We start from the raw sequence: 21,133 nt of genomic DNA, 5'->3' as shown, positions 1-21,133 counted from the left end.
TATAAAGAAATTAATTTGTTTTTCCAATTTTTGTTATGAATAATTTTTAATTTTTTGATTGATTTTTATAAAATTTATGAAATGGATTTAATTAAAGTTTGTGAATTTGTTTTTATCAAAACATTTGGAATTTTATTTATTATTATTATCAAGTTTTCCCTACATTGAATTTTTCGTTTGTTTTTTTTTTGCAAACAGACCACAACATTCCTTCAGTATGTGTAATTTTTGATTTTTTTACTTGGTCATCATGTACCAACAACAACAACTTTTGCAAGCTAAACTAATACATTTATTGTATTTTATTATGAAAAAATATTTAATCATGAACACAAAACGTTCGTATAAAGCTTCGGCAAGTGATAAGGTTGAAAAGCGAACGTTTAGATGCCAACGCTATTTTTGTATCTAAACAAAAATAAATGTTGCGGCAATATTTCTTTCCCTTGTACATATGTATGTAACTTAAAATAACCCATATGAAAAACAAAGCTCTGAAAGACAAACGCAGCTTATGTATGTAAAAACAATTGAAAGAAATATGTAAAAAAGAACAAAATATTATAACTAAAATCAATAGCTAATATTCAAACAAAAAATAAAAAACAAAATAAATAAAAATGTGCACATATTTGTACGAATGATAAATTGTGAACAAAATCATTATGAAAATACAATAAAATATTTAAACAAATATATTCCAGCACTTGTTCAAACCATGGAGAATTAGTTATTTTAGCAGCATAAAAAAAAACATGCACAAAGCAAAACAATTGTAAATAGACATATACCTAAACACATATAAATATCTATAACTATGTTCAAATAAAAAAGAAAACAACAACTATTGTAGTAATTTCAGAAATAAACTGAATTAAAAAAAAAATCAAGTATATATGTAACGCATAAGCTATATATTTAGTAGTGAAGTCTCATATGGGCACTAATCAGCGCCAGCAGTGTACTAAGCGAGCAATCCAATGGACCAGCTAATAAAGGTGGATGCAAATTGAAGCAAACTCTGAACTAGTCTATTTGTTACTTTATTGTTTCTTATTATTAATATTAATTTTTTTTTTTTTTTTGTAATAATTTTAGCATACGCTCTTTTTCCAAATGTTGTTAAATTAAGAAAAATTGTTTAATTAACTGATTTTTGGATAGTTGTATGTAAAATTTACTTATACATATGTATTAGGTATTGAAATATAAACAATAATATTTACACGTATTTTTTATCATAAAACCATTGTCTGAATAATGTAATAATAATTTTTGAACTACGTTAATATTTAATGAGAATTGTATGCATAAAACAACCTAATTATGCTATTAAGGATGTGACTTCTAATGCTTAAAAGATATTTATAATTGTTTATTGAAAAGATAATTAGCTTATAATATTATAATACGTGAAAATTATATATGTGAGAATAGCATAGCAGCAATTTGTTTGCTGAAAGTTCTGATATATTAGTGATGATAATGATTGTAATGATTAAAATGTTAGTGTAAAGGAGAAATGAACAAAAACTAAATTAGAAATAAAATATATTATAAATAAATAAAAACATGCTTCTTTAAAACCATAAAATTGTCTTTGTTTTAATTGGAAATTTCAAAAGTAAAATATTTTTCTTTTTGCATAAATTACTTGATAAAAATATAAATAATCTAAATATATTTATAGCTCTTCCTCTCTCAACTTTTTCAATTTGTCACCTAAAACTATAAAATTTATATTGATAGATTTTTTTTACGAATTTCCATCTTGTGCCAGCTATTTTGCGCCTGTTACAACAGAGAAAGTTAAAACAACTAACTCAACGTCCTCTAGTTCAAGCTTCACCGAAAACGGCAATGAATAAATAGAATGCAGAGAATCGCTGCCTATTTTTAGGCTTAACAGTAACATCCCTGCAGGAAATTGCACTGCTTCAAAATTGGTTTGGCTCTAGTACACCCAGCATAATTGCACTAAGATTATGAGAAATCTGATAATATCAAAAATTACTTCAAAAAAATTTACTTTAAAAAGTTTAATTTAATTTTTTTATTTTTATCCACCGGCATAGAAAAATGATAGTTTAACCACATTATGACGTCTGTCGTTTATATGCCTGGCTTCACTTGCTAAATAGCTCCAGATCTACCAGATTTTCACAATGCGTCAAATCTTAGAGAAATGCTTGACAAAAAAATCGACACTCTCCACCTTTTTATAGATTTCAAAGCCATTTTCGATAGCATTGATAGGAGCTGCCTATTCAATGCCATCTATATTCGGTATCCATGGAAACTCATAGGGTTATCAGCTCTGTTAAAATCAGGAAAGACCTCTCCGCACCGTTCGATACCAGGCAAGATTTTAGTAAAAAAAAAGTTTCAAAGTACAAAGTTAATGGGGTACGCAGATGATATTGACAACATAGTCGTAAGTAAGTCCTTTTAGACGGCGCAGAAGCTTGAACGAAGACGAACCGAGATGAGCATTCGAGAGAACTGTTCTTCGCAACATCTTTGAAGACGTCTGCATAGGCAATGTATATCGAAGAAGATGGAAACACGAACTGTTTAAGATACTGTTTGGATATAGATAAGCGGATAAAAGTCCAACGAATGCGCCGGTTAGACTCGGCGTTCGCATTAAGGGTGATGCACGCCCGCCAATCCAATGAAGGGATCAAGTTCGTAGAAACCTGTTGCACTTTGGATGTTCGCCCAACTGGCGAAGTTTTGTCTTCGCGGCCTACACCCAAAGAAGAAGAGAAGAATTTTAAGCTTTTATGAATTGGTATTGGAGCAAGCGAAATAGACATTGTATGTCTTTCACTACTAGATTGTTACCTAATTGCCATCAACTCCAACTATATTTGCAGCAATTCCGAATATACTTAAAAGAGAACATGTCATTTTTTTAATCGTATGTGCATAAATATTTATTTTAGGCGCTCTTAAAAAATCAATGAATATAAACTTAATACTAAAATTTTAAAATATTTGTGCTGATTTTTTTTTTTTTGGTTCTGTATTAAATACGTGATTTTTAATGGAAAATTAGAAATCTGTTTCTGGACTTAAAGGTCGTGCTGGTAGCGTTTCGATTTTATCCAAATCTGTTTCTATAGGTCTAGTAACCGGCGTTGTTGCCATTTTTTTGGGTTTCGGCGCGATTGGTGGGAGCACTTTAACGCCTGCTGTCGGTGTTATAGGCTTCGGTGGCGTCGGCTCATTGACGGCAGCTATATTTAATGTTAACGGTACCTTTTCCTCGATTTCCGGTTGCACTTCCTTAACAATTTCGTTATCGTCTGGACTTTCCTGATTAAATGACTTGAGATTTCCCAGTTGCGCACGTACGTCATGAGCAGAGAGATGATGCAGCGGCACATCAGCACGCACAGCCATACGTTTGGGACTGGTGGTGCCATCGTCGACTTTATGTTTATCCGGTGGGAAGACGACTTGGGCATACGTAATACCATTACCATGATGCTCTTGTAAACTATTCTCACCCACCGATGAATCGGTCAGCGAGCTGGGATTGCGAAAGACGCTGACACCCTCAGATTTTGGTGCGGAACGTACGGATTGTCCATCGCGGCGTTGCATTGGTGAAGCATCAGTTTGTGTAGTCACAGGACTGCCGCCTGCAGCTTGTGGTACAGCAGCTGCATGGGGATCCTCACGTGGTATGGGTGAGTAGAGTGAAGGTGAATAATTCGGATCGGTAACTTTACAGTTATATATGTTGAGACCTTTTACGAAAATAAAAACTAATATATCGAATAGAATACCAACTAAAATGAGACATGCTGAAATGATATTTAAAATATTGCCATGTTTGGGCGTCGACCGCAGCAGGCAACGCTTGTACTCCGGTGTCCAGTAGACGCAAGTGTATCCTAAAAACGGAAAACGGTTTGTTATTATATTAAATTTGACAAAGCCAATACTCACTTGTGACCATTTGATAGCCGATGTGCGCTGGTATGTAAGCGAAGATGCCGAAAAGTGTTAGTTGCGTCGCCAAAGCCAGGGCCTTGTCCTGTGGTAGCACGCTGCGCAAAGTAATTATGACCTTGCCTATGGTGCTGGACCCTAAAACAGCGGCAGCTATCAAACTTAGTACCTGAAAAGCGATCAACATGCGCTGACAGTTGACGTAACTGCAAGCGCCTTCGGTTGCACGCAGATTTAATTGCGGTTCGGCATTGTAGTTGGATGTGCAGGTACAGCCCTCATATAGCTACAAGAGAAAGTGGAAAAATTTGGTAACGAAGGTATTGAAGCTTTTGAGGAAATTGTTGATATCAACCATTTCTGCTTACCAGAATATCATTAATACTATTGGTGCGTGTGCAGCCAGCGTAGCATGCCGAAAAATAAGTAACCGTTGAGTTTTCGGGGCAGACGGGCTGAAAGGTGGTCGCCTTGCAAATGCCGGTGCACTGTTTGGAACAGAATGGCTGCAATACCTTGCCCTGAGTGACGCCAGCAATGTCACCGACCTCACATTTGATAAATATATTCGCAATGAAAACGGCCAGCAAAGTTACCCCAAAAATTATATTGAGTGCAGTTATGGCTCTGCAAAAGCGCAAAGCAAACGGCGATAATTAGTGAATTCGGATTAGATTCAAATACACAAGAAAAGCATACGCACCTGCTAGATAGCTTCAGTTTGGAGATAATAAGTCCCAATACCAGAATGCCCATTGCTGCCACTGGTGGCCTCAGGAAGTAAGCCACAAATCGCGCTTCCCATTCCTGCAGCAACCCATCCTCTTCGCTGTATGGCAGAAAGAAACGCGATTGCAAATATGACTCCTCTTGCAACTCAAAGTTCACAGTAGCCGAGAAAATGAACATTATGCCCAAAAGATTGCACATGAGCAGTTTATTGGTGAATATACGTTTTAGTGAGGGCCAAAAGCCCACATCATCAATATAGGTGGAAAATTGACTGCCGAATGTACGTGTTTGTGTCTCTTCAATAATGCGTTGGGCTGCATGATGTATAACGGTTTTCGGCAGACGCTTCGGAAATAGGCCCAACACTATGCCACTCAACAAAACTAAAGGTGCTAAGATAAGCCAACCCAACCACCACCCAAGCTTTGTTGCGCCTACACCAAGCACAACAAACGAACCAACTTGTAGGCCAAAGATGCGTCCCGCCAAAGCGGTGCCTATTACAGCCGGACTATCAATCGAAGCTGAATTGTCATCCAAGTATGTGGTGCCGATTGTGTAGAAGGCCAAATTGGCAAAGCCGAGCGCGAACTGTAACACAAAAAGTAATATAAGCGTGCTAAGCTGAGCTTGCGGTGCGGTGAGTATGCTTTTCTGATACGGCGCTATGCTGCAGATGTTTGCAGCTATGCTGCTGATGGGTGCCACCACACCGTCGGAGCTAAAAATTTAATTGTATAACAGTATTTATGCAGGATTTGAAATGAGTTTATATTTTACTTACAAGCCAATTATGGCTGGTATGACAGCGATGACGCAGACAAGCGACTGTGCAATAATTGTGCCTGATAGCCATTTTATTGAATGGGTCTTGAGTGCCCAATGTGCGAATATCAACGCAAATAAGGCTTGAAATATGCCACTGCTAACAATGAGGCAATCTGAAAACAAAAATGGTTAAAGTAAGGTCAACTTATATTTGAGTTACATATTAAGTTGACTGTGAACGTCGGTCGCCTCTTCAGGTTTCGAAAACGTTTACCTCTTAGTTTACCTTCTCCTTACGGGAATAAAAAGATCGCTGACAAGTCGAGACTATATCAAATCTATCCTTTGAGTGCTAAAAAATGCAAGGATCTCAGTCGTTGTGTGAGAGCTTCGATTGTCGTAGTGGAGGGTGCCCGTCGTCGGCGGTTGGTTTTCCTGATTTCTTCAAAGCCAACTGGCAAAGAAATGATGGTATACCACACCGGTTAACCATTATACAATAGCTATAACGACTGTGGCAAAAGGTGTGGCCTAGCTATCCAATAGAAGAACTCGAAGGTAGTTAAAGTTTAGCCATTTTCTATTCTCTGACAGCGGAGCTAAGCTTAGATTTAGAACTAGAAAGGAGTTAATTCTGTGTTTGGAAGACTTTCTCTGAAAAGCAGTCAAAAAGCGGCCGAAAAAAATTCAATTTAGTGCTCAAATCGCCGGTTCCCTACCAGGCGCTAGAAATGCCAGCTAGCTGCCAGCGGATTTTTATTTTTATTTTGGTACATCCTGCTCCTAAACGTATACTAAATTTTGGTACCAGAATTGTTGGCATCTTGCAAACAGCGGCCGAGAAAATGTAAATTTTGTGGAAAATTTGCTGTCGATCTACCAGGCACCCAGAAGCAACCAGTAGGGATCAGACATAGTTTTACTATTACTATAAGGCTTATAACTTCTACAATTATGCACCGATTTCGATGAACGAGGTGTCGGTTGGAAAGAGCAAAGCTTAGCGCATCTGGAACTCTGTACTTAAGGGCTGTTTATGAGTTAAGCTGTAAATTATCAAGAAAAATAAAATGGCTGGTTTTTTGATAAAAAGTTGGCTTATGCGCCTCGGATGCGCTTATTCAGTTGTGTTATGTTGTTGAATTATGCAGTTATCGACGTATTAGCCAATTTTTTAGCAAAAGTTGTGGCGGAAGTGAATTAGTTCCTATGTACTTTATTGTGATTACGCATCGCCCATAATTGACTATAAATATCTATAAATGTGCGCAACAACAATAAATGTGTTCATATGTATGTATGTGTGTATGTTTAATATATGATCGCAAAACGAAGCGGTGACTGGATTGCATTCATTGATAATGTACTAACTGTAGAGATATGATAACAGTTTGCCACCAATAACTGTTTGTTTATCATAGTTATCATGGTCAAAACTGTAAATTATATACATACATACATATGCTTGCTCAAAAAATTAGTTCGAACAAGGCTTGAACTTGCATAATTACACTTAAATTGGTATCGTATTGATAAGATTAGTGAGGTTATAACCAAAAGCTAAAATTCCTAACCAAATGATTACCTTAAAGGGGGAGTGGGGTTAATTCGTGTAAAACAAGGCCAATTTTTTATAATTTTTGTAATAAAACAGCTAAAATACATTTTAAGAAACCTATGGTGGACAATGTGAAATCAAAAATTATGATTCATTCGTTAGATAATAGTTTTTCTCAGCTAACACCGAGAATTCGGGAATTTTACTTCAGTCGACTTAAAGTTTAGACACAACGTTCTTATGATGATTTACAATTTAAGTCAAAAGTATTCGAAAAAAATCGAAAATATAATAAAAAAACACCCTACTTCATTCTTAAAAGGGCATAACTGATATTTATCAGATTTTTTTATTTTTTTTGAGTTTTCAATTTATTATTAAATCCAAAGTTCCATCACTCGGACTATGTTCATTTGTAGGACAAGGTAAGGCAAATAACATTACTTACCGACAATTATTGGATTATAATCATATTCAAGTGCCGCTCCCTTTGCTGTTATACGAAAGTAGGTTTCACAGGCACCCTGTATCGAACCAGCACACGCCAACACTACAACAAAGATGCGTAATCGTGCCAATTTAAGGCAACTGGGGCCATTACAACAGCCACATAATTTTACACCACAATCGACACTATCTGCGAAGAGAACATAGATTGTTGGTTATACACTCGTCAACACAAGGTAACTCCAAAAACATGAACATTTCATATTTCACAACACAATAACAATGTATCTGTATGCAGTATATGTATGTACGCTCATTCAAATGCTAACCGTTTGGTATATTATTGGCGTTTACGGCTATTTGCGATAAGTCCGAACTGCGTGCACCCGCCGTCATTTTGAAGGCATCTACTAAGGGTCTGATATAAAACAAAGCATGAGTTAAATATGACTTTTCTAATCTGTTCATTTACACTTGATTTTTTCCGATATCACATTTAGTCTAAAATAGACATCTCGAACAAACTGACTCACACACACGAATATTCAAATGAAATTATTGCTAAAGCACTTAATTATATTTTTAATTAATTATTAATATTGGAGCAGTATAAATTGTGTTTTTATTTCGTTATTGAACTTTCGTCGTTATTCGAAGCAAGCAAATGACTAATACAACGGTTCTCGCACAGGTGGAATCCGCCGTCATTCTACCGTACGCACTCAGGTTTCATTTCTTATCGCAGCCAGGCAGTTTTCAGATAAGCAGACCAGCGTACATGCAGTTTATCAGCTTTTGATAAGCAATATCGCTCTCGCTGCTGCGGAGCGTATCGCCGTGTGTATGTGTGTGTATTGCCAAACAATGCAACATGTTGAGTATGAAGCTAGTTGGCTGCTCCAGAAGTGTTCAAAAGGCTCTAAGAAATCGAACCGGAAATCAATTTCAAGCTAATTTAATTTGCCTTTTAATTTGAAAAACATTATGACCGAGCTGTCGTTTTTGTTGCAATGTACCAGTCTCTCAAATGGCTTATGTAATTTATTCTTATAAAACATTCTCGATCTAAAGTTTTGAAATTAGTTATATCTAATTGCCCGTGCTTTGTAGGGTATAATTTACTGCATTATCATCAAAATAGGAGGCAACGATGCAGTCGCTTGTGAAGCCAAAAAACATATCTTCTGTTTTCAGCTCAGCAGAATTCTGTTATATATGTATGTATACATACATACATATAACTGAAATTAAGGGATAATCCTTCTCAAAAATAGGTTGAATCGAGCCCCCATATCCAATACGAGTATATTCTTGGTATGGACAAAATATTCGAATTTAAAAGTTTTACACTTGGAATAAATAGAGAGATACTCGGAAATCCTCCCACACCCCATTTCAACAACCTCCCTTGGGTGAAAAGAATCATTTTGGCGTATTTCTCCCCAAAACCGGAGCTTTGGGACACATTTTTATTTTTCTAAATTTCTGGGTAAATCCAAATTTAAAATTTCTTTAATACAAATATGCCCCATGCGATTCTGCAAATTTCTGCATTTTTGTATTTTCGCTACAATCAGTAGTTTAGAAGTTATAAGCATTTTTGTGTTCGCTTGTATTCGGCGGCTGCTTGCTACATGCTCCTGGTCGCCTGGTAGAAATCTGAGATTTTGGCACCAAATTGAATGCAATTTTTCTGCAGCGGCGGCGGATGCACCAAAATTGTGAATGGGACGTTGCATACGCAAAGGGGCCAAATTGGGAACACGGAAGCGGGGCATATTCACAGACCGGAAACAGGACACCAACCGGAAATGAAATAACGGGTTCACACTTCCGGTCCGAGCCCAAAACCGGAAGTCGCAAACCGGAAACGGATGTGATTAACCGGAACGAAGGGGACATCCGTTTCCGGTTTATGGCTTCCGGTTCGGTCGTCAATCCGGAAGTATGTCGGCACTTCCGGTCAAGCGTGCATCCGCTTCCGGTTTGTAACTTCCTGTTTGGACCTGGACCGGAAGTGTGGCACCGCTCCCCCGTTTCCGGTCGGTGTCCTGTTCCTGTTTCCGGTCCGTGGATATGCCCCACTTCCGTATTCCCAATTTCGCCCCTTTGCGTATGCAACCCATCTCCCAAATTTTTGATGCATCCGCCACGGCTGAAGAAAAAATTGCATTCAATTTGGTGCCAAAATCTCAGATTTCTACCAGGCGACCAGGAGCATGTAGCAAGCAGCCGCCGAATACAAGCGAACACAAAAATGCTTATAACTTCTAAACTACTGGTCGTAGAGAAAAAATAAAAATGCAGAAATTTACAGAATCGCATGGGGCATATTTTTGTTAAAGAAATTTTTAATTTGGATTTACCCAAAAATTTAGAAAAACAAAAATGTGTCCCAAAGCGCCGGTTTTGTAGGAGAAAATCGCCAAAATGATTCTTTTCTCCCAAGTGGGGGTGTTTAAATGGGGTGTGGGAGTATTTCCGAGTCCAAAACTTTTAAATTCGAACATTTTGACCATAAACGATTTGTTTTTGATGTTAATATAACTCTGTAATCAAATTGACAGCTAAATTTTTAATTTGTACTTCGCGTGTTTTTCGAATAGTATTTGAATAGTATTTGAGATACGCTTCGTTTTGTGAGGCGCCAAAAGTGAATTCTTCGATTTTTACTATGTCTGAATTTATTAAACAAATAAGTGCGAAATTGCTATTCGTGATCATTTCGCTACGTTTTCAACTAATATCGTGCCGCCACCACTCCGAGGATACCGTTTTAACTCGATTGAGGATATAAAGCTGAATCGAAAATGTGTTGGAATAAGTGTATTGCAGCGGGATTCCTTTGAGGGAGATGACATGGACAAAATTCTCCTATCAATTTGATCACAGTAGTAAATATTTTGCGTTTTATTTACAATTTCCGGTTACTTTTTTGTCACAATATACACAAATGATCAGCATGACGAGCTGAGTCGATTTAGCCATGTACGTCTGTCTATCCGTCTGTCAGGTTCTTAAGATAGGTCCTTTTCCCCACAAAAAACTACTTATTTGTTGGAACCGCTGATATCGAACCGGTATAGCATATAGCTGCCATAAAAACTGAAGTTTTTGTATGGAAAACCCTTTTCTTTGATAAGGTACCTTCACCAAATTTAGCATGAGGTATTGCCTATGGCAATCTTAGAATTTCCGATTCCGAATGATTCAGATCGGTTCGCTATAGCCTATAGCTGCCAGACATACTTACTTATGAAAATCAAGTTCTTTATGGATAGTTTCGAATTTTTGAAGCCTATTATAGCTTTGATGCAACGGAAGTTAGACTTTTTCCTTGTGCACTTTACAATTTCACTCAAATTCAAACATTAAAAGAGTAACGTTTGACTCACAAACTACTAATATACGTCTCCATAAAATTGTTCGACTGGGTTCGCATTGTTGACAATTTTGCACTGATTTAATTGTCAAAACGTTTGTCTAATTTTACAAATTTCATAACACTATTCAATTTTATTAGACGTAATATCCAAAATGCAGGAGCAAATCATTAGAATTCTTGTACTGTCTGTGCTTGTGACCGCAGCACATTGTGGACCCGTTTTGATTTGGCATGCTGAAGTGTGAGTTGCGTTATATTTATTATAAGTATATACAGATATAATAATTTTTGACTTTTCGCTTTAGCCAACCGAAATCTGTGTTTCCCAGAATAAGTCAACATGAATTTATTAACGAAATAAAACCGTTACTGGAGACGAAGATGGTCGTAGCGTTTATATATAAAACGGTATGCTGCTAATTAAAGAAAAGTTACTCAAAATTCCAATTTGAAATTATTCCAATATTAAAGGTAACCTTAAAGAGCTTCCGTTGCGAAGGCTGTTTCCCATATCTAAGTCAACAGACACAGGCGTTCTTCTACGCTAATGTTGAGAGACCTATAAAAGCTCTTTTAACGCTAAATGTCACAAGACATTTAAAGGCTATCAACGAAGGAAATTTGGATGCTCCTTTATCGTGTAGAGTTGGGACGTTATATACGATCTCATTGGATGTATTAAGCAGAGCGCAAAATCCAATGAGAAGTTGCGGTAAGGGAATTATTTTTTATTAATTATTTACTTATTTACTATAAAAGTCTACCCCCCTTAAGATGTCTTTTAATGGATATTTAGTGTTAAATTTTGTTCACTTGCTTTCCAGATGATGTCATAAAAGCTATAACGGATGCCTCAGGGTGTGGAAACGTTGCCTACTTATTCTTGGGTACTCAAGGTGAATCAGATGAACCGATCGGCCACCTTCACCAACACAACCAGCTCTCATTTTATTTCACGGAATTCCAGGTGCAAACGGCAGATGATGTAGACACTATATATTTGCAGAGTATGAACGTGTCCGGCGCGGATCCCATATTGACAGTTGAATTTCAAGCGAATAACACAAATGCATCGCTGGCCTTCAGTGTACTACTTAGCAATGGTTACTTTGAGATAAAATCATTTAAATACAACGAAACGCAATATTACGTAACTGATCTATATGCACCGCAAACTTCCTCGTATTCATGTGGTAAAATATCACTCCATAATGATAAGGAGGCAATTATATTAAAAAGGGTGCAATTGCAATATGATAAAGACACACGTGTTGGTGATTTCAGGTTTAAAGATGCCTGGACATGTGAAGCCTTCACATCGCCTGCCATTATATCTGGTATTTTTATCACTGCCATACTACTCACTGCTCTGTCTGTCGGTATTGGTATGTTGATGAGTGTGCAGTCACCAACTAAGTACGAATCAGCAACCGGAAGTGCTTAACAAAGCTGTTGACTGATTGAATTTAGATGTAGCTTATTTTAGTTTATTTATTAAAATAAATAAAGGATTAACTTGATACTACTTGCAAAGGTCATCAACGATTTGTGGTGTCAAGTTCATTATTTCTGTTTGCGGTTTCCATAACATATATTTGAAGATGGATTACTGATTAGGCTATCGCACCCGTCTCTGTTTACTGAAGCTGATGGTGGTTCGGCGAGCCGGCAGGAAGGCAACGGAATTACTTCCGTATGAGTGGAAGTATATACCGTGCCGCGTTAGCGATAGTTGGGATCACCAAGACTTTATATCCCGTGAATGGGCTTTCATTTAGAAACGAGAGGTCATATTTATATATTCACTTCAGAACATGTTTCTGCGCCGATTTGCGGCAACGGATGAAACATAAATACTTCATTACACATTCGAGTGCGATCGGCACTTCTATTAATGGTTGTTGCCTGACCAAAGTCATCCAAGGCGTACGAAGACATAATAGTCGGCCTTCGAAAGTAAACGGCTATCTCCCGACTTTCCTTGCTTCTTCTCTGCAAACTGCTTGAAACTTTCCTCCACTAAATCCACAGCGAACAACTTCACGTACTGGACGAAAGAGTATAGACAGATTCTGAACATTACTGATTAGATGTTATATTCGACAGCCGTTCCGATATGGAAGGAGAGGAAAGCTTCAGACGTGTTAAAATAGTTCACTTCGGTTGAACACTTGCACAGAAGAGCTCGAGTTTCCACGAATCGTTCTGAATACTGTATCAGGTTATACAAATACTTTCCCTTCTCCAGCATCGATTCCCACATACGAAATAGATCCAGCGTTCAATAAGTTACCTCTTTGCATGCCCAGCGAATTCTACCCATCTAACACCCCTCTCCCTATGGTCTGGCCCCATCGAAACAGCACGTCTCCTGGCCTTAACCTTAGATCCAAGTGGAGATTACATAACCTCTTCAACAACGACAATAATCGCAAAACATGATTTCTGCTAGTTTTTTATCCACATAGAATTTTTTTCATCGCCTACCTCAAACATGGCAAAACATTTAATAAACAATATCAGTTTGCGTTATTGGATCGTTTGGATGTCGAGATCAAAGTTAGTCTGAAGACATTTCTTATTATTCTTAATTGGCGTAGACATCGCTTACGAGTTTACAATAGCGTGCCAGTCATTCTTTCTGGCCTCCGACTTCCTTGTAATGCCGACTCGTCAGATGTTGTCATCGGCCATGCCTCTGCATCATATAGCAGGACGGGGACGACTTGTAAAGTTTAGCCCTTGTTCGTAGAGAGAAGACGTCACTTCTGAATTGTCTACTCAATAGCTAAAGTATCACCATTTGGCAAAGGTTAGTCTGCGTTGGATTTCGAGGCTGACATGTTTGTTGGTATTAATGCTGGACTTTGAAGTTATGACTATTAACAGTGACGACGACTGTTTGTTTGATGACGGGAGATATTCCGTCTTGCCCTCGTTCACTACCAGGTGAGGTTATTTTCTTATTTTCATTGGTGGGGTTTTTTATATGGTGGGACCTAAACCCAGCGCACAACCCTGGATCTGTCTCTTATACACATCTAGATGTGTATAAGAGACAGATTAACAGTGACGACGACTGTTTGTTTGATGACGGGAGATATTCCGTCTTGCCCTCGTTCACTACCAGGTGAGGTTATTTTCTTATTTTCATTGGTGGGGTTTTTTATATGGTGGGACCTAAACCCAGCGCACAACCCTGGATAGGGGATATTTCGCCTTCTCACTTGTTGTTTACCGATGTTTTTTGTTTACCGAGAGGATACTTAGACTAAGACCAGAAGTCGTAAGCTACTTCAGATATATGTAAAATAATGGTTTCTGGCCACTCCCAAGTAAATGGCGCTCAGCGAACTTTACTCCCCGAAGACTTTTCACTCATAAAAATTCTTCTCTCTCTCTATAAATTAAGTAGCATAATGTTGTATGGAAACTTCTCACACAATGAAATAGCAATTAATGATGCAGTGAGAAAGACAGTGAGTGAAATAGCAAACAACTTCGTTTGCAGTTTCGTAAAGTAAGAAGCATATTGTACCACTGTTCGGGTTTTCCTAGAAGGCAGGTGTGACAAATGAACGCATCGAAACCCTCTACTCATTATTCGATGATGATTAGTTTGTACATCTCTATATTACAAAGGTATAATAGTTAAGTTGTTCTTTTGTAATTCTATGCAATCATGGACATGATACAGTGCTCATAACTGCTCTATCAAGTTAAAGTAAATATAAGGAGAATTTTGTTGAAAAATGAACGAAGCCAAAAGGGCCACATTATTAAATAACATTATCATTGTTGTGAATATGCATATGCATGTATGTTATAAGCACATTCGATCTATTATACATACCATATGTATGTGTATGTGTAATCGCTATCACAGCGACTTTCTCTTCCGTTCTGTCGGCACTTGTAGAAGACCATGACGTAGCCATCGCTGATATCAAACACACCACGCAGACATCTCCTCGAATCCGAATCTATGTGTGAGTACACACACACACTCAACGTACTACATGCAAGCGCATCATATCTCTCATTATTGTCATTCAAATAATGAAGCTTGTATTCAATCACAACGCAATTATGATTAATAGAATGCAATGTGTGGCGCGGATTTGAATGTGGCCCAGTTGTGGAAATCAGTGTATTTCGGCACGCCAAGCCGATATCAACGGAACTTTTGCTCAATTTAATCGCATAAATTGTAAAGCGTAATAAATTATGGTGTGGACACTTGCTTTGTTTGAACTAACTATGCAAAATTAAAATATAAAAAGGAAATTATGTTAGAAAATCGGCATTTTTTGTTGTTTTCTTAATAAATTACATAAATAATTGACGTGAAACAAATAATATTTTTCCGTTACATGTGAAAGTGCTCAGCAATGCAATACGTAAAAATTATAACTGTAATTAGTATTGCTAAATTGTTAAGTGTGCGCTCATACTTGTAAATTTCGATTGGTCTCTCTAAATTACGCGCGAAGGCCCAATTTGTTGATAAGATTATAAATAAGCGATAAATACAATAAATAATTGATAATAAACAGCAACAATAATAATTTTACACTATTCCGGCTAAATAAAAGAATTGCTCAATAACTTTTAGTAAATGAGCGCAGGTGGACGACGCAGGACGTGTTTGGAAAATTCGAACATTTCATAGTGAACAAGCGGCTGAATTAACAAGAAGGCCGTGAAAACGAATTTAAAGGAAACGAAAAGTGTAACAAAGGTATTTGCAATAAAAACTTGTGCAGTTAATTGATATTATTTGCATTGCTGTTGCGAAAAATTGTATTAGTCAATGTGATAAACAAAAAGTTTAAAAATATATAAAATGCATATAAATAAAAAAAAATTAGTTTGAAAGAAGCAAAGTCCAAATATGGCGGAGCATAAAGAGTGCATAAAGGATGTTAAAAAATAATTGGGCCGCAAAAGATATATACAACGTAAAAGCGGAAAAGAAAAAGGAAAATATTTTAGTAATTAAAAATAAAAAAAAAATCATATTTAACAATTTTTTTTTATTAAAATATACATTTCGATGTTTTGCTCACGAATTAAGCATGCGCTACTTATAAAACGATTCGCCTTAGTTATTGCACTTCAAAACGAAACGATAGAAATGATAGTAAAATAAACAGAAATAGTAATTTTCAAAAGTGCAAATATTTGACAAAAATATCGGAAATTTGCGCTTTCAGCGTTGATATTGTTATAATAATTAAATTAATTTTACACCTTTTTTAATCTCTTTGAACCTTCTTTCTATCAACTGCTGCACGATGGCGCCTTTAATTGGCAAAACTAGCCAAAATTTGGCGTCTTAATTCGTAAAAACTATTTTATCGCAAAAGACTTTCAAGATAAGCATACCTGTATGAAATACATATGTATGTACATGAATTCCAAATCTATCTGCACATATGTATGTAAATATACATAGAAATGAATATACATCGGGAAGTCTTTTTGGTACATTATTTCATAATGTTGCTATATAAATATATACTTAATAGGGTGAGTCAAAAAACACGAACATTTTTTTCGCTTGGTACTCCGAAAAGTGGGTTCTTAGAAACCTCAATGAAAGTCTCTATAAGCCTTCGGTTAAATTAAGTATTAATGAGATATGCAGCGCCAAAAATCAACCAAACAAACAAAAAACAGAAAATAGTAATAATAAAAAAGAACCTAATAAAAAAAAAACTAAAAACGAGATAAGTGACCATTTTCTAAAGCAGTAAATTTCTACAAAAAAAAACTGTGAGTTTTCCGATTTATAATGATTTTTTTTCATTCACATATAAATTCGTATGAAATAAAGAAACTTGTATAAAAATTACCAAACTTTTACCGTTAATAACTTTTAAATAGCTAGGTTTACGAAATATTCGTAAGATACCTCTTTGTAGAACACTAATTCTCCTACAGAACCTTTAAACCCATGTATTTTTTCAAGTAGCTAGAAGCGAGATATACATGTTTCCATCTGATAATAAGAAAAAATCGAAAACTGTAGGGCGGAAGACCGCCCCGTTAAAATATGATCTCTTAATTTTAACGGGAATGTCTTCCGTGGAGAGACCTTCGTAGAGGTATCTAAGAACCTATTTATTTTCCAGGGTATCGCAAAAAAAATTTGACCCACATACATATACATTACATACATATATGTATATACTTTTGTACATACGCTCGCCTTTTCTTGTGAAGTGTGTAAAAAAGTCGCCGCCAAGTAACCTTAAGGTGATAAGCGTTAATTGTTATGTTCTATCGTATATATTTAATGTAGTAATATAAATATATATGTATTTAATCGAAGATCATTAAACTCGAGCGATGTTTGCTGAAAGGATGAAATATACATATATATATATATATAATATATATATATATAATGTATATGTATACATATATATGTATGTATGAGATATTCTTATCTCTATTACACAGCTCTACAAACAAAAAATTTTTTTGTTGCCCAAATTTTGATGCTTTAAATGTTCAGATTACGACCTTATTCTTGAAATTATTATTTTCTCGTATGGACTGTATACCAATGTCTCTATGTCGAACAACACTTCCTTTGTTTCAAATTAGTAAATGCGATCTATATCAGACAAATTGGGTTTGTAATTGGAAATACCTTAGTTTCTGGATTTTGCATTTGCCATTTTATTTCTATGTAATTTCTTTTACAAGACTAACAAAATTTTTACAGAAGTCGAATCGTTTATATATAGCAATAAAAACTTTCCCTTCTACCTTTGGCTTAATCTATGAACAAAATAATGTAATACCACTTTGTGGAACATATAATTATCTTATAAAAAATCGCTATAGTATACATACTACTATGTGCAAAAATTAGTAAGACTTTTTAATTTAAATTTCGCGACGACATACTTTTTTTCTGGGTTGAAATGACTGTCAGTGACATCTGTTCCAACTGTCACCACAAAGTAATCATTAGCATTTAGTATATGCTTGTCTTTCTGAAATACATAAAATGCATTCGGCGATTTTTATGAAGAGTGAAATCATTCACCAATGAAGTTCCAATAAAATTTGTGTGCGGAATAAAATTTCCGATACCAAAACATTCAGAATGTTGGAAAAGGCCTTCGGTGATTATTGTTTGTCGCGAGCAAGTATTTTATACTCATAGTAGTATATCTAACTGTTATAATTACTTCACAATAAGTGGTTATTTACTTAAAAAATATTAATGTCGTCTCTGTAAAAGCTCTTTATTTCTATCTTGGTATTAATCCTTATCAAAAGATAATCATTTCTTCATATTCGGTACTGATACCTTTATTTAACATTTTGAATAATTTGATTCCGACATTCCAGTCAATATGTATTATTATAAAATTAAAGGTATTAGAAAAAAGTCGCGTGAGCTACTCTGCAACACGGCAAGTCATAGGGAAGTCGCCCAGTTGGCTCTTTACTGAACGATCGTGTGCCGAACTGAATATAAATACTATTAGAAGTTCGATGCTTCGTCTACTTATATGAAGTCCACTTCCCGCAAGTGGGAATGATCTGCTACTTAATAAATAAACGCTGAAAGAAATTAAAATAAACAACTTGAGCAAATAAGTCAGCAACTAACAAGTACCTTGTAAGAATTGCCTGACTAACGCTAAATAAACCTAATGAAATGGAATGCTTGATAACGCACGATCTCCAGTCCATGAAAGATAAATACGTAGCTTGTCGATCAGAAGTGTCACAACGATTATTTGCGTTCATAGAGGAACTGTTGTGTACTTATATGCGTATATATATAAAAGTATATATCCGTTAACAAGTATTGTGTAAACTACATATCGTTACCTAAAATGCAAAAGAACGTATTACAAAATATCTGAATTGATTTCTATTATATTGCTTTTTCTTTGCCTGTAAACTAATGGAAATTGATATTACGTTATTTTGCAGTTTAGGTGACGAAATATTCTCTACAAAGCTGATAACTGGCTACTAAAACTACTAGAAATAATTTAAGTGTTATTAACTTACTTGTCATTAACAAATACTAAGTAACTTCATGTTTTCTTATAAATAAGGTTTGCTTCACATTGGGTAGGTTAGAACAGCCAACAGCCGGTCATTAGATTACAATATTTCATTTATTGCTATTTTTGGTGACAACAATGACCGTCAACATTTTTTTACAATCCGTCACTCAACTTTATTAGAAGCGTAAAGCCTCATAAAGAGAAAAATGGAGTAATCTAATCAGTTCGGTTTAACGGTGACAAATATTTCGTATAATCCATTACGCGCCTAAAATGTAGAAATTCATGATTTTTATGATTTTATGGAAAGCTTATATAGTAATTTTCAATATTTCCTTTAATAACTGCTATTCGTTTAACAGTCGCAACTTTTGTAGCGTCAACAACTTAATGCTGAGGACTCGAAATGGCAGAAGCGCAATTGCGTCAACGACCCGGTGACTACTTATGCGGTTTAGCCAGATGGCATCCCGCTTGGATGCAACGCTACACAACAACAAAGTCATTTATGATGGTCTATGGGCTGTTGGGCACCATACAAGCCATGTCCTACATGTATTTCGTCGTCACATTAACAACAATCGAGAAACGCTTCAAGATTCCTAGCCAAACAACAGGTAAATATTCGATTTCTAAGCGACTAGCGGCATATACATTCAAAGATTCAACAAAATATATACGTATTGAGGTATTAAATGAAGGCAGTATACAGTGCGTATGAGCAACCAAATGGAAGTGGTGATGACTTCAAAACTATTTCTTGGGTTTGACACTAATAAAATATGTTTCAGATTTTTTTAATTTTAAATAGAAATACAAACGCTTTGTTGGCTATACATTTTATTAGAAAAAGTAGATTTTTTTTTTGTGAAGCGGCACTTTGAAATGATAAACGGCTTTAGACTCGAATGAGAGTCATAATTTTAATGCTTAATATTTTCCCATTAATTTCTACAATATTCAGACTTAAATTCTTCATATGTGCACTCACTTAGTTAGTGTTGCAGCCTCGCTTGTGCCCAGTCGGTTAGTGTAATTATATATGTACACTAAACTAAGTCTTGCGTAATTGACGAATTTGCTATTTTAAGAATTAGGAATTAAAAGCAAACTAGCTACACCGATCAACACAATTTTCGAACTTTTGTGAAATTTCAGTTTCTCCTACAGGAAAACTTAAGAAATAATTTTCATCTGAATAAACCATGTTGTTGTAGTGCTTTTTTTTATATATATTTTATGTTCATATGGGCTCTCTCATATGTAAAACGAAATTTTAAGATCTAAAATTAAAAAAATTTACAATTTTCAATGCACAAAAACTGGATTTGACTATGACCGGTGCTATTATAATACCTCCGATATTTGCTTTTTTTCTAGTTTATGCCTTAAACATACATACATAAATTAATGTATATTCTTTTTATTACATTTCACACTTTTTTCTTTACCGTTTATTAGGTATTATCTTGAGCGGCAATGAAATATCACAAATCCTACTCTCGCTCATACTCAGCTATATTGGGGGTCAACGAAATCGCCCACGTTGGATCGCATGGGGCATTGTGTTTTGCGGCCTATCCTGTTATATATTAGCTCTGCCACATTTCATTTATGGCGCCGGCGATGGCGCGCTACATCTCACCGCGGAATATTTACAAGAGCAGTCGTCGTCCAACCCAACGTTAAATATGACAAGTTCATTCTCATTGGTTGTAGGTGAACAAAATTAGTACATTCCATGTTATCATATCAAATTTCATATGTGTGTGTGCTATATTTACATACATATACTTATGTGTGTGTGGGCGTGAGGGTTTGGCGTACACAATAATTTAGTTCAATTTAAGTTGTCCGAATTAAAATTTACTGAGCGCTAAGCTCAGAGCTATACAAGCTAAGCTCAGAGCCTATATACATACAAGAAATGGGTTTGAAATCGAACAAACATTATATAGTTGAATTAAAAGCAAGAAAAAAATTAGCTTTGACTGCATCGAAACTATGATACCTTTCACAGGTTCTCTTATAGCTGAAAAGCATGTCAAATGAGCTCTATCTTGATTTTGAAAGGTCAGTTTGTATTGAAGCTACAGTGATCCGACTTGAACAATATGAACGAATGTACCTTTGTCTTTGTGAAAATATATCATCAAATAAAAAACTTTTCCATACAAGGGATGTGATTTGTTTTCGTCGTCACAACGCGACTTCACGTGAAGCTGGCTGCCAGCT

At 35.8% G+C, this 21,133-nt stretch overlaps 3 protein-coding genes across 5 annotated transcripts in view; 2 read left to right on the top strand and 1 right to left on the bottom strand.

The window, feature by feature from the left end:
- Nucleotides 1-3,023: 3,023 nt before the first annotated feature.
- LOC108974760 (solute carrier organic anion transporter family member 1A1) lies at nucleotides 3,024-8,138 on the bottom strand. Its single transcript, XM_018942787.1, has 7 exons — nucleotides 7,798-8,138; nucleotides 7,470-7,658; nucleotides 5,480-5,636; nucleotides 4,667-5,416; nucleotides 4,332-4,590; nucleotides 3,961-4,249; nucleotides 3,024-3,905 (listed from the first exon to the last, which is right to left on the bottom strand). The coding sequence occupies exons 1-7, from the start codon at nucleotides 7,934-7,936 to the stop codon at nucleotides 3,058-3,060; spliced, it is 2,631 nt and encodes an 876-aa protein (XP_018798332.1). The 5' UTR covers nucleotides 7,937-8,138; the 3' UTR covers nucleotides 3,024-3,057.
- Nucleotides 8,139-10,978: 2,840 nt separating this feature from the next.
- LOC108974786 lies at nucleotides 10,979-12,398 on the top strand. Its single transcript, XM_018942821.1, has 4 exons — nucleotides 10,979-11,094; nucleotides 11,159-11,261; nucleotides 11,325-11,565; nucleotides 11,678-12,398. Exons 1-4 carry the CDS (start codon nucleotides 11,006-11,008, stop codon nucleotides 12,295-12,297), a joined length of 1,053 nt encoding a protein of 350 aa, XP_018798366.1. The 5' UTR covers nucleotides 10,979-11,005; the 3' UTR covers nucleotides 12,298-12,398.
- Nucleotides 12,399-15,023: 2,625 nt separating this feature from the next.
- Nucleotides 15,024-21,133, top strand: part of LOC108974761 (solute carrier organic anion transporter family member 4C1) — a 10,357-nt gene continuing 4,247 nt past the window's right edge. Inside the window, exons 1-3 of one of the 3 annotated variants that reach the window (XM_018942788.1) lie at nucleotides 15,024-15,594; nucleotides 19,261-19,515; nucleotides 20,360-20,613. In XM_018942788.1, coding sequence (XP_018798333.1) covers nucleotides 19,305-19,515; nucleotides 20,360-20,613 — 465 coding nt within the window. In that variant the 5' untranslated portion in view covers nucleotides 15,024-15,594; nucleotides 19,261-19,304. Of the gene's footprint in view, nucleotides 15,595-16,566; nucleotides 16,632-19,260; nucleotides 19,516-20,359; nucleotides 20,614-21,133 lie in introns of those variants that run through there. The other 2 variants (XM_018942789.1, XM_018942790.1) reach the window with 2 other exon arrangements.

The sequence above is a fragment of the Bactrocera latifrons genome, unplaced genomic scaffold (genome assembly GCF_001853355.1).
Source record: "Bactrocera latifrons isolate USDA-ARS-PBARC rearing strain unplaced genomic scaffold, ASM185335v1 scaffold_59, whole genome shotgun sequence".
In the NCBI taxonomy this organism is placed as follows: Eukaryota; Metazoa; Arthropoda; class Insecta; order Diptera; family Tephritidae; genus Bactrocera; species Bactrocera latifrons.
Note: the sequence above shows the minus strand (reverse complement) of the source record. Positions and strands in the feature narration are given on the sequence as shown.